The 14848-nt window shown below is 39.1% G+C and overlaps 1 protein-coding gene across 3 annotated transcripts in view; it reads right to left on the bottom strand.

The window, feature by feature from the left end:
• erf (Ets2 repressor factor) overlaps positions 1-14848 on the bottom strand; it is a 34501-nt gene that overhangs the window by 5293 nt on the left and 14360 nt on the right. Inside the window, exon 2 of one of the 3 annotated variants that reach the window (XM_016455934.1) lies at positions 5055-5289. The exons of 1 other annotated variant lie outside the window; for it this stretch is intronic. In XM_016455934.1, the coding sequence (XP_016311420.1) occupies positions 5055-5289 (235 nt within the window). The remainder of the gene's footprint in view (positions 1-5054; positions 5290-14848) is intronic. One more of the 3 variants, XM_016455935.1, reaches the window with a different exon arrangement.

Below are 14848 nucleotides of genomic sequence, written 5' to 3'. Positions count from 1 at the left end.
GAATAAATGGTATTTTCCTGCACTCAAACCTGCCAATCTAAAGGAAACGCTGTGTATGGCGTTTGAGGTCATGTGTGAATTAGGCTACCATAGACTTATAGTCTAAATGAAATTCGTATTATGCTTGTTATAGAGTGCATGACGTCACGTGCACTATTGCCGGTGACAGTAGACACGGCGACCGTCACAGCCCTACAAACCCCCCAAACTGTTAATTTTAAATTAGCTTCTGAATACCTATTAAAATTATATAAATAATATCAATATTATTATTCAAAATTCTATTAAAATATTTGAAGCAAATTCACTATATTCTTTCTCTAATTGGACTGGCCTTAATGTAACAAAAAATAATCGTTCAAACAGCAAATTACATTAAATCCAATTGACCTAGTTCAGATCACATGCAGAGCTTCTTATGCTTAAATTTTCTTAATTTTAAACAGATCTGTTAAAAATCTCGTGTAGCCAAAATTCTATGATCATATGCAGCACCTGTCAGGAAACAAAATGTCAGACCAGCTTTTCCAAAGAGAGAAAAACCAAACCTTTTCCAGTTAAAGCCTGACATAATTACTGTATCGTTAAGGAGCACTGAAAGTTATTATATATAACACACACGTTAAATTCCTACATACATGAAAGGATTCAGCCAACCAGATTCAGATATGTGCAGAGCAGATACGTGACTTCATGGCTATTTGAAGCTTCAGATGTTAAGATGATTTATGGGTTCAATGTGTTTAATTAAGATGTCACTGAGGGTGCAGAGAGTACATGTGTGAGAAGACATGATTGTGATATACAATGATGTGTGAATCAGGGCACTGAGAAGTTCACAGGCACATACTCAACCAACAGAGAAAAGGGCACATACACAACACATGCACAACACTTTGAAGTGCATTTGAACTTGCTTCAAAAGAGCACAAGAACTCTTAAGCCTGTCTGTATTTGCACACGCGTGTTGTGCAGACATTCACATACATGCAGTACATATGCTGTTGAGTGAAACGGCTGATCCAAATGACCTTTTGTTTACTTTCACTAAGCTTAACACGGATGACATCCATTATGAAAGCAGTGGTCTGGTTATATGATGGTCTACAAGCAGCATCAGGTTATCAGGTAAATACGAGTGTGTACATGTTGTTTTGCATTGTCTGTTGGCCTGCAGTCTGTTCATTTTCAACAGCTCAACAATGAGACGCCTGTGCAGCCTGGAGTCTGTCTGAAGGGTGTTTGAATTTTAGTGAACACGTGCAACCTCTTAGGTATGAAAGAAAAGAAAGCAGAGAGAGTGCCTTCAGGCCTTTCTTTCCCAAATGACTAGATTCACGCTGAATGTGCACACTTTTCACACATTTTCCAAAAAAATCTACAGAATAGATTTACTGGTAGTAAATTGGGTCAAACTAAACTGAAAGTACTGTTATTGGTTGCTGATGAAAGCACGATGAAATTAGCCAAATATTTTACTATCTGACCATCTCTTAAATTAACATTTAGAGACCAATTTGGTGTTCAGCAAACAGTGATTATGTTTTTTTGTGGGCAGAGCCTGGTGGCAGAAAGTGAGAGTTTTCAAATAACAGCCTATGGAAGCCATGAAATAAAAGAATAAAAGGAGTTTATATTTCAAAATTCTGACATTGTTCTTGCAATTCCGAGATTATATCTCACAGTTCTGATAAGGAAAAACAACTCGTCATTCTCTCTTTTCCCCTTAGCTCAGAATCATGAGTTTATATCCCTGACTTCTAACTTTTTTCCTCAAAATTGACAAACTCGTTATTGTTGAGTTAAATTGAGTCCGAACTAGAAGATATAAACTTGCATTTGTGAGAGAAAAAAATTCAAAATTCAAAAATCAGAATTGTGAGATAAAATTTGTTATATAAAATGTTAATAGTAACAGGTTTAAATAGTATTTCATGCTGTAACTGTAGGGTTAATACAATATGTCCCCTATGAATTGCATATGTGAATATTATGTAGACCTACTGTTTAAATCAAATTCATGCTTTAAAAGTAGAGTAATCATAGCGGTTGTCATCCATAGTCTGTCCATTTAAACATCTGCGTTTAGCTTCAAATTGCGTCTTTGATGACAGTATTCTATAAAAATGATTTGCATTGCGATTCTGACATCCAAAGGCACAAAAATTATTTTTTTCTCTTATTCCATGGATTTTACCCATTTCCCTCCACTTGTTACCAGGGTTCTTCTGCCACCACTATGCGTGGGCAGCTGCAAATGACGTAACTGACGTCTACTCTAAATTGGTCTATTCAAAGGAACACTCCATTATTTTTGAAAATAGGCTCATTTTCCAACTCCCCTAGAGTTAAACAGTTGAGTTTTACTGTTTTCGAATCCATTCAGTCGATCTCCGGGTCTGGCGGTAGCACTTTTAGCTGTAGCTTAGCATAGATAATTGAATCTGATTAGACCGTTAACATTTAGCTCAAAAATGACCAAAGAGTTAATATATATTTCCTATTTAAAAATGAACTCTTCTGTAGTTACATCGTGTACTATTACGCAGCGCCTGAAAATAGTCCCCAGCTATGTAACTTCCAATAAGCCTATTTCAGGCGCTGCGTAATATCATTGCGCCTGCTGCACCCATGGTATGGCAGCAAAGTTCCTTGATTATTATGCCGGAATGAGAGTATAGTTCTTAGCCATATCGGCCTAGAAAATGGCAACTTTTCATTTTCCGTCGGTCTTGGTACACGATGTAACTACAGAAGAGTCGAGTTTTACTGAGCAAAATGCTAACGGTCTAATCAGATTCAATTATCTATGCTAAGCTACAGCTAAAAGTGCTACCGCCAGACCCGGAGATCGGCTGAATGGATTCAAGAACGGTAACACTCAATTGTTTAACTCTAGGGGAGTTAGAAAATGAGCCTATTTTCAAAAATAGTGTAGTGTTCCTTTAAAATGCAATCATATACTTAAGAGTCTGATGGTATTACCATGTTTTGTTTTGGTAATCATTCAGTACTAAGTTATACCTTAAAGTTGCTAGTGTATTCTGGTTAGTTGCTAGGTTTTTGCTTACTGGCCAGAGTCAAGAATTTACAAAACAATGCAGATAAAACACCAAAATGTATTACTTAATGTTAGCCATTTGAACAAACCGTTAAACTTGAGTAATATTGATGTTTGCCTGAATGAAAATACAAAGGATTAAAGAATTTTAGAATTTTAGAAACACTGGCAATCAAATTTAGCAGAAATCTGCAGAGGTTTTGTCAGAGGATTCTGTGTGGGCCTATAAATGAACACCACAAACGTCACAATTATGCGAATGAAGAAAACCAGCTTCAACAGAGCATGAAAAAGTCAAGATGAGGTCACAGTAGAATGTGTGTATGTGTGCATGCTTTTTGGAGTTAACTTGGAGGACATTTTTTGTGTCCTCCACATGTGTTGAACAGAGGCGAGTTCTCTGTGTTTCTCAGAAGTGTGACACTGAGGAACTTTCTGCTTTACATCTGAACTGTACACAGCTTTCTGTTGCCTTTCTTCTTCCTCCTCCCTTCATGTGTCCATATTTCTCTTTGAGAAATGAAAGAGTTCTCGGAAGTGGAGGACGCACATTAGTCCTGTAAGTGATGGCTGATGAGCGCTAAGTGGGCTTGATTATTCTGGGATGGTGAAGGCAGGTTCAGCAGGTTTGAGTGGGCATCCGCAGGTTGCCATAGTGACCGATCCAAAGCGTTGAATAACACGAAGAGACAGACAAACAGGCAACTGGACAGATTGCGAATGACAGACGAGGACGGAAAAAGGCAAAGGCGGAAAAAATGGTATACGGGGAGGAACGCTAACACAGAAAGACAAGCAACGCAGAGGCGTTGTTGATGAACACAAAGTCAGTTAACATAAGAACAAGAGCACACAAAATCAAAGAAACAAAGCGCTCTAGACTGAGCAAAGATAAACCTGGCAGCAATATTAGTCTACCTTGAGCCGGAAGCTTTAGTTTACAGCAACAAAATGCTCACAAAATGCTGATTTTGTACAAAACTCATTCGCTTTATACCAAACTCTAGTGAGCTGTCTTGCAATTCCAAACTATTGTGAGACGAAATGGACTAAAGTGAGTGAGATTAATTGCTCTTCATGAGAAGCAACTCAGCTAATGGCTACTAAAATGAACCACAAGCGAGACTTGACATCAACATCAATAATCTGATGTTGTCAAGTTGCTAATCTATGATGCTATTTTACGTTAGCATAAACTGTATCATCAATCTGGTTGTTAGCATTTTGCTAAGCTAACATTCTACTTTTACGCTAGCATGTCAAGTTGACATTCTAAGCACAATTGAACTATTACACGATTGAATATGCAGTATATATCTGTTATCTATTGGCATAGTGTGTCGGCACATTGCTAAGCTAGCATGCTATGTTAAGTTATGTTGCCAAACGTGATAAGGCCAAGGATGAGCACTATAATGTTACCTATATAACTAAAGGTTTAGTTATCATTCTAATTCTATGACAATAGCAGCATCCACATTACTGCTATAACGATGATGAAGCATTACTGTTGGAATCACTTTCAAAACATTTTATATTGAACGATAAAAACATCGACAGCCAATCAGAATCTTTAACGTGACTTTAAAGAGTGAGTATTTAAAGTGGCAGACATCATAACAGCACACTTATAATATACATAACGTTAATGTTCATCGGTGTGGGTGCTAATAAAGTTAGCGTCATTGGTGTGAATAGGCCTCCACGCTCATTTGATATTTCCAGTTCATTTTGGAAATGTCTTAAAGATGTTGGCCGAAATAAGATATCCAATCATTTTGTCGCATCTAGAGCAGTCACTGCATCAGTAGAGTGCTTATCAATGTTGTCTAGGTAGGCAGCTTACTTGGTTGTTGAACGTAGCCATTACCCAAGTTCAATTAGTTACTCTAATGCAGGTGTTTTCATCAGCAAATATACGGTGGGTGCAAATGACGTATTATGAGCACAACTGGCATTACAATGGGATTTAATAAGCAGATTTAGTCTTCACCTGAGCGCTCGGCTGAGCTTGTCATAATTCATCTGGGGTTTGCACTTGCGGGCACCCCACAGTCGTGCCACCTCGTCCGGGTCTTTGATGACGAATTCGCCGTAATCCCCCTGCCAGGCGATGACATCATGGTACTCCTCCTTCCGCAGAAGCTCCAGGATGAAGTGCCAGAGTTGGATCTGTCTGGAACCAGGACTCGACTCCGGCTTGTAGGCCCAGTCTGGGAAGGCAAACCCTAGAGGTCAGACACAAAACACACCTGAGACTCTTGCCACTTCGATGCAATCTAGCCAACGTTTGGCGAGAGTAAAGTGAGGGCATGTTTCACCACATCTTATCTCGAATAAAGAGGTTGTATTACCTCTGCTGTCTATTAAATGACATTAAGCCAAGGGAACGATACGTTTCCAAGGCTGTAGGCCTTTATACAGACTCGCTCTCTGGATTTTAGTCTGGTAAAAGTTTGTATGCGATTTCTATTCATCTCTCAATCACCTCCAAGTCTGAATAAGTTGTAAGAAATGCCTCAGCGTCTAGTTAGCGAGCACCTCGATCCAGAATCCTTGAGGCAGAAGTCATAATAACACTCATATACACACACACAGATGGTACACAGTCTCTACTTTTAGACTCTTTTAGACTCAATACTTGCAGAAAAAGAAGCAGGAGGCCGCTGGAGGCGAGACAAAAACACGGCTGTGACTTTAAGGGTCTTTTGTCTCATTACAGGAACTGTTTGTGCTTTGAGACGTTAACACGGACAGACGGTTACACAACATGCTAAGTGACAGACCTATTACGAATCCATGCACAACACTGAGTCAACGTGACATCGTGAGACGGCGGAAGAGCTCTTTGAAACAAGCACAAGCAAACACCTGAAAACGTTAGCCTTTGGTGCACTTGGACGAGTATGAAAAAGCCAAGTCTGCAGACTCAACCCAAATGAGGTGAAGTATTTCTGCTGGCTCTAAATTAGACACAATGTCCTATTAGGAAAGAAAAGACAAAATCAGAGCAAAAAACAATGAACCGAGATTCTATCTCTAAGGCGAGCTATGTCAGGTGGGAACGACCGAAAATAACAGCATAATTCCCACACTCGCACACAAAAGAGAAAGAGAGGGTCTTGGTGCACGACGTGGTGTTGTGCTCACTGGAATGCACCTTTCAGACGGTTTAGAGCTTGGCAGCTAATAAAGCCTATCGCCGTGCTAGGTAGTGAACGCAGAACAGCTCAGCATTACCACCACCGCCAACCGCACACATGTGCTGCGAGGACCCACGCTGAGCAGGGGGGCGGTAGGATGACTTGGACACCGTGGGCTGGTACTAACTGTCCGTGACAACTGCTGAACAGTCGGCAATGCGGCTTGACTCATGATTGAGATGTTTGGTTGAGAGATCTGGCAGATCGGAGTTGTAAAACTCACTTGACCCACTGAAAAGCAGCAGATCAGTTCCATTTCTTATGGTAAACAACACAGAGTCATATGAGCAACAAGTTTCTCAAAAATTAAGGACACAAATTTGGTTCATGTATAAAGTCCTGATAACTTGCAGTTCAGTGAGCGAGTCAGATGTTAATTCAGTAAGCTCTTAGCAAGTTCGTCAGGTTGATTCAGACCAGCCCATAAGAGTTATTTAATCATGAATTAGACAATGCTTCCAATTCCAGCAAATAAGAGACAATCAATCGTGAATGGACTACACAGGTTGCGCTGCATGTTTTTGATTCACTAAAAAGGTCAAGCTCATATGCGTCATTTGCTACTGAATCAACTCAACAGAAAGATGCACTTTCGCCATTATTCAGCGAGAGTAAAAACACTCAAATCAGACTGCAAACTCGTATTTGGAACTGGAGTAAAACTCAAAGACTTGATTCCTTTTACTGTGTGTTGAAGATTCAGCAATGCAGGAAACACTGGCATAAACGCAACAGAAGTGATACTCGAAAAGTTATACTAAAATAAAAAAAAATGCACCCCACCAATTGGGCCTGTAATTTTGGCGGCTTTTCCAAAGAGATTTAGGCCTATAGGAATGTGACTTCAAAAAGTCTTCTCATCATTCATCACCATTCATGCCAATTTTACCAAGACATGTCACATTAAATGGCTCATATATGATTAGTTGTGTGTTTGTGGGACCAGACCTCCACCGAGTGAGTGGGCACACAGAAACACAAAGCATCCCACAGTTTGTGCGCGTCAGCGCTGACTCACGGCGTATGCGTGAGTGCATTTGTCATTCAGCTTTCACAAGAAGTGCGCCTTTTCCCTCCACTCTCATACCTTTTTCTCTCTCTCGTGCATTGGGTCCCTGGCTCCCACACCATCTCCTAGCAACAAGACACTTTAGTGCTATAAATACACGTATAGCAGAGAGAAAAAAACTGAATGCAATTAATCAATTAATGAAATCAAAACGCACAAGCTAAAATATCCAAAGTGCATTTGATTCTAATAAACAAAGAGAGATTAAAGGGACCGTTTCCCCAAATATGAAAATTCATTCACGTCGTTTCAAACCTGTATGACACAAAATACAGTATTTCAAGAAATATCTTGGTGTTTTTCATCCATACAAGAGTCAATATTTTCCAAAGTTGTTTTGGACCCCATTGACTTTCACTGTATGGACAAAAATATTCTTCAAAATACCTTCTTTTGTGTTTTGAAAAAGAAAGACATAGTCATAGAGGTTTGAAATGACAAGAATACATTTTACATAATTATATATTATAATTTTATACTTTTTATATTAAATGACAGACTTTCTTTCATGGGTGAACTTTTCCTTGAAATAGCTCATTCTGTTTATTGCTACAGTATTCATAGGTGGTTGCTTCAAAATAAGTATTTAATCTTTTTTTTTTTTTTACTTAATTTTTTCAAAAATCTTTGAAAAGTACTTAAGCCACACAATTTGACTGTAGTGGGATGAGTTCTGTGCCAAATTTTAATACATGCGCTCAGGGGTTTGTTCTCTAACCAGTAACAGTGATGTTTGCTCAAAAAGAACAAAGAAGTAAGCCACAATTGGCAATAGGGTGACGATAAACAGGTAGACGTCCCTTAATAATAAGAAGGGACATACAATAAACCACAGACGAGGGCTAAACGTCAGACTCCGGGGAAGGCCGAGGAATGGCTTTACAAGAAACAGTTCTGAGATACTTTCAAACAAACCAGTGTGCCATAATACAATCTTTTTTTTCACAAAAGACCACAAGCCCACAAGACAACTTAGCGCGTGCACACAAACACGCTCAATCAAAGCGCAATAACAGCTAAAACAGGCACGTCCCCTGGTGTCTGTGGGTTCTGCTGGGACTGCTGTTTCTCTGACGGTTACTGTCACTAATGGGTATGGAGTCAGGAGACCGCCAGACGAAACCCTCGCTTGACAGGGCCCTGTACACACGCTTAGAAAAACAATATGACATATGCCTTACATGATAGCACCTGTACAAACTGTACCGGCAGACAAACATCTGACCGAACATTACACGCAAGTTCGAGGAAATTGGACGCTAATATCCACCGTGGCATTGTTCTTTTGCCATTTCGGTGCGTCTCTAAAAACAGCACCTATTGCCGTCGTCTCTGTTTGCGATTAGCGTTCAGCTGCAACAGCTCTTTTTTTATGGCGAGGCCGTGACGCAAGTACGAAAAAGAAAACAAAAACGCCGTCCTCTGCGTCCCTGGTCTGTATTTAAAGGCTCAGAAATGTTTAGGGCCCCCGCGCTCATTCGTTCTGTTTCTCTCCATCTCTCCCCCACTTCGAAAACAAAAACGCCGTCCTCTGCGTCCCTGGTCTGTATTTAAAGGCTCAGAAATGTTTAGGGCCCCCGCGCTCATTCGTTCTGTTTCGCTCCATCTCTCCCCCACTTCCCTCCCTTCCTCCTATTCTTTGTGGGCTCTATATTTAGGCAGAGGAAAAGGTCGTTCTCTATCTACTAATGATGGTGGCGACAGGGAAAAAAAAAGGGTACGAGTGTGCGCCAGTGTGAATGTGTGCTGGATGAGTAATACAAAAGAACCACGAGCGGCTCTGCTGCCTAAATGTTCCACTTACAATCGACAGTGTCATTTTGCCTTGAAAAATACTGACGGTCGATTGATATGGGGCACGTTGGCGTTGGTCCGCGTACGTTCAGTAGTTGGTTGCACTGATCCGAGCTGCGTGGAATGAGTCAGTGTTGTTTTGCGTTAATAAGAACGCCCCCGACGAAAAATACAACAAAACCCTGCAACTGCATGTTTATGTGTTTCACATTCTCTCTGGGCAATACGGATCTCACCTTCTTATTTGCGTTAAGACGACTCATCTGGGTGATACCTTGGAGGCTGTGTTTAGATACACATAATCAGTCATATAACAATGACATAACGCCTCGGCTGTCAATATAGCATGGAGATATGAGAAATATTTATGACATACGCAATGTTATTTTGTCATCGGTACAAAATTAATCATTACCAAGAAAGTTGTGATAATTAACACTTTTACCAGCAGTTTTGTGCCTGTTGCTGGTCACAAATTACATGGAAGTGTCAAGACTGTGCTATTTATTGTAGCATCTCTGATTTAAACCTCAAGAATAAAAATGCCAACGTTGTTTGAGGAGTTGTGATTCATTTCTTTTGAACTGTCTGTTTAAATGAATCACTGATTCAGCAATTTGTTTGCATCATCACTCAAAAATATAATTAACAAAAAACCTATTTAGGGAACAATAACAAGATTTTCACTGATTTATCACTTTTATTTAATGATTTAACAAAGACTTTTCAACCAAGGCTGTTTGGTCAAACTTATCATGGTTCTTTTGATTGGAAAAAAAAACAAATTTAAGCCATAAAAAAAAAAAAAGACATAAAACTTAAGATGCACTGTCATGAGTTAGCGCCCAATAGCCTTGTGGGCAGTGCGCTGATATGTAGCGCCGTTGCATTATGGGCGTCCCAAGTTCGAATCCCAGCTCAAAGACCGTTCCCGACCCACCCCCCCCTCCCTTTTTGCTTCCTGTCACTTCTACACTGTACTATACTAATAAAACGAAAAAAGAAAAAAAAATGCGCCAAAAATAAATCTTAAAAAAAAAAAATATTATATATATATATATACACACTGCCATTAATAAGAAGAACATTGGCAAAAATAAATAAAATTATTTAAATACTATACAGCTGTTTTTTTTAGCTGTATTGATGGCCATTCACACCAAGGACGATAACCATAACAATATCTATAATTTTTATTTAATAATCACTCTAATTCTATGATTCTATGCAAGTCCACCGACAGTGTCATTTTGCCTTGAAAAATACTGACGGTCGATTGATATGGGGCACGTTGGCGTTGGTCCGCGTACGTTCAGTAGTTGGTTGCACTGATCCGAGCTGCGTGGAATGAGTCAGTGTTGTTTTGCGTTAATAAGAACGCCCCCGACGAAAAATACAACAAAACCCTGCAACTGCATGTTTATGTGTTTCACATTCTCTCTGGGCAATACGGATCTCACCTTCTTATTTGCGTTAAGACGACTCATCTGGGTGATACCTTGGAGGCTGTGTTTAGATACACATAATCAGTCATATAACAATGACATAACGCCTCGGCTGTCAATATAGCATGGAGATATGAGAAATATTTATGACATACGCAATGTTATTTTGTCATCGGTACAAAATTAATCATTACCAAGAAAGTTGTGATAATTAACACTTTTACCAGCAGTTTTGTGCCTGTTGCTGGTCACAAATTACATGGAAGTGTCAAGACTGTGCTATTTATTGTAGCATCTCTGATTTAAACCTCAAGAATAAAAATGCCAACGTTGTTTGAGGAGTTGTGATTCATTTCTTTTGAACTGTCTGTTTAAATGAATCACTGATTCAGCAATTTGTTTGCATCATCACTCAAAAATATAATTAACAAAAAACCTATTTAGGGAACAATAACAAGATTTTCACTGATTTATCACTTTTATTTAATGATTTAACAAAGACTTTTCAACCAAGGCTGTTTGGTCAAACTTATCATGGTTCTTTTGATTGGAAAAAAAAACAAATTTAAGCCATAAAAAAAAAAAAAGACATAAAACTTAAGATGCACTGTCATGAGTTAGCGCCCAATAGCCTTGTGGGCAGTGCGCTGATATGTAGCGCCGTTGCATTATGGGCGTCCCAAGTTCGAATCCCAGCTCAAAGACCGTTCCCGACCCACCCCCCCCTCCCTTTTTGCTTCCTGTCACTTCTACACTGTACTATACTAATAAAACGAAAAAAGAAAAAAAAATGCGCCAAAAATAAATCTTAAAAAAAAAAAATATTATATATATATATATACACACTGCCATTAATAAGAAGAACATTGGCAAAAATAAATAAAATTATTTAAATACTATACAGCTGTTTTTTTTAGCTGTATTGATGGCCATTCACACCAAGGACGATAACCATAACAATATCTATAATTTTTATTTAATAATCACTCTAATTCTATGATTCTAGGCAAGTCCACAATAATGCTGCAGAGGAACTAAATCATTGTATAAATAATCACTTCCAGAACTAATTCTTCCAACTGAAGAATGATACAAATACTGACAGCCAATCAGAATCCATCAAACTTTAAAGAGCTTGAGCATTGAAACAATATCATCCATTGTTGTGGATGCTAATAAAGCATTAATAAATAGTTAGTAGTTAATATTTCTAGTTATCGCTCTTAGTGTGAATGGACGTTTACACAGGAAAAATGTTAAATCAGTGAGCAGAATAAGGTGATCAGTGGACAACAGACAGAGAGGGAAAGGGGAGGATATGGAGAGCGCGAGTCAACCAGAAAGAGAGAACAAACACTCAGGTTGAGAGGAGAGGATCAAAGCGTCGGCCAGTCATCTGTAGATGCGCAGCGCTAGCCTGCAGCTCTCACATGATCGCTGCCATGCGCTCTTACATAACGCGCCGTGTGTGTATGTGTCTGCCCACAACACAGTCATGCCTTGCCAACCCTGATGGGAAAGGTTCCGGGTTGTTGCCCCTAACAGGCAGCAGACAGGCACGTAAATTCCTCCACTTCATCTCTATAACCCCCAAAGCAAATAACCTTTCGGATGCATTCGAGCCGCCGGTGCGGCGCTAACTGGAGAAGGTGTGCTGATACTCTGCTAGTTAATCTCTAGTTACCTACTGAAGGGTCAGGCCAGTGGTGTGAGTTTCTTGAGGACACTGACGAGACTGGAAAAAGGCAGAGAAACTGTCTGAAAGTGGATGAATGATACATGCAGCCATCCAATGAAATTTGCTTATACAACTGACTTCAACTGCATTGAAGAAGACTCAGATAATTGCTACAAGTTTACATGCTTCCAAATTAATTTTATTGATTTTCCGTCTTTGCTAATAAAGTGCCGCCACCAAAGCGCAAAGGTTTACAGTTGCACTTGGTTGCAAAATAAATGCTAGTTTAATATATAATGAAGAAGGTTTACTTATGCATTAACATTAAACTTCAATTGTCACTCTAAACACGTTTTTATTACAACAAAATATGATGTCAATATCACTTTAATATCAATGCACAGACCAAGGTCGAGTAAATAATAAGCTTTCTCAGCAACACTTAAAATTGAACGGTGTGGTTGCAAGGTAAACACTGCGACAGAGCTTTAATTTAGGATGTGTTTGTCCACACACAGCACAACTAGCTCATTTGACTGAACAATAATACTTGCCTGTGTGCGACGAGTGTGGCATTATCACTTTAACTGTAAATAAATCAAGGTTGATTGATCACAGCAGGCTATTTCCATCAGGGCCATCGCTGAAGTTTACAGACGCATGATAACGTGCAAAACGAAATTGAAAAGCACTGACAGAACTGGCATCAGCAACAGGTTTACACAGATAGCGGCATCTCTAGAATAAAGGAAAGCTAATTCAGAGCTGACAGAGTGAAAAGCGACAGACATAATAAACAAGCGATAAAAGATTTGCACCGAATGCACACTGATAAATGGCCAATATTAAAGGGTTAGTTCACCCAAAAATGAAAATTCTGTCTTCCGAAGATGAACGAAGGTCTTATGGGTTTCGAACAACACGAGGGTGAGTAATTAATGACAGAATTTTCATTTTTGGGTGAACTACCCTTTAAAATAATAGCATTTTAACTAAATAAATAAAACAATAAAACATTAAAAACTAACAAAATCAAAAAATGTTATTCACATAATTAATTTAAACAATTAATAATAATTTAATAAATAATTTAATTTATTTAAATGCTCAAACAGAATTTACATATCACATTATAATGTACAATTGTACAATAATGTATAAATTAAATTTACCAGTGCTATTAAATTATTAGTGTTAGACTAGATTAGTTTATAGTAGTGTTGTCAAAAGACCCGGTACTTCGGTACCAAGTCGGTACTAAAAAAAATGAAAACGTTACGGTACCAGGTTTTTTTAAGCACCGGTGGTACCGAGTACCCGGTCAACCTGGTTCTTGATGCGCTATACGAGAGCTATCCTCTTCATAAAAGCACTGAGACATGGCAATCTCAAAAGGAGGAAACACATCAAAACTAGCAAAACACTTTAAAGACCGACACCTGGATCAAATGAGAGTTCAAGCAGGTAAGTTTCATTTTAATTTTTTATATTTAGATCTTCTGTTATGAATATTATTCCATATTTTAATTTGAATGTCGGATTTAAATAAACATCGCCGTTAGCGTAATTAATCGTTAGCATAAGTGCAGCTGTTTCCCATACATTGATTTATTGGTGGCGGCCCGCCACAATATCAAAACTGACCGCCACAAATAAACTTTCCAAAAGACTTGAATAAACATGAGCACTGCACGTTTCAAAATCGAAACCCGGTGTGGGTGTTTTTATATCACTGCACTGCACAGGAATCCGACTGTCTTCAGAAAATTTTGGATGTCATTTTCATTTCATCTTGCATGTGATGTCTGATAAAGCAGGGTTTGTGAGCGGAATGCTGCTTTGTGTACAGCGTTACCGGGGAAACCTCTATCTCTCCTGCTCTACAAGCGCCTCCTGCTGGCAGAGATAACGCTAATATAATGAGCATTAGAATGAAGTTTCTTTATTCACTATTTAATGCTCCTATAACTTTTATTAGGGTAAAAAAAACAGGAGGACATGATGGTATTTACTATTTTTTAAATGAATTGTGAATCTAAAATATGCGTGTTAGAGAATGTACAAATGGTTAACATGGTTTTAAAAACCCTTTAAAGTTAAATACATACAGTTTGGATTAAATGAAATTTTATCTCCTGTATAGACTTTACAATAAGATTAGAGATGCATCGATCATTCAGCCAGGGATCGGAATCGGACGATTTTCCTCATGATCGGCCCGAATCGGTGATCGGTCGGTCAGTCTCACTTCTTTCCGATTTCGAGCCGATCCGTTTTGTTACCAGCGGCACAGGCAATAACGTCAGCCACGCATTCTCACTCTCATCTCTCCGACGACCCCTTCACTCTCACACACGTCTCATTCGCTCCGGTTAAATAGTGCTTGTATTGCGCATTATAGTCATTCCCGCAGGATTCGTGCTTATACCAAATGCGCGCGCACGACCACTGATCTATATTAGTGGAGCGCACAATCCGCGCTCGGTCTCAAACAGCTTGTGAGCCACAAATACCAAAATGAGTGGCTAACTGCGCTAAAACGTTCAAATGCATACAAAATTGTCAAAATGCCCGTCTTGGCGAGTATCCAGTTAAACA

Source organism: Sinocyclocheilus anshuiensis, unplaced genomic scaffold, assembly GCF_001515605.1.
Source record: "Sinocyclocheilus anshuiensis isolate Anshui unplaced genomic scaffold, SAMN03320099.WGS_v1.1 scaffold379, whole genome shotgun sequence".
Lineage (NCBI taxonomy): Eukaryota > Metazoa > Chordata > Actinopteri > Cypriniformes > Cyprinidae > Sinocyclocheilus > Sinocyclocheilus anshuiensis.
This window is presented reverse-complemented; position numbering and strand designations above follow the sequence as displayed.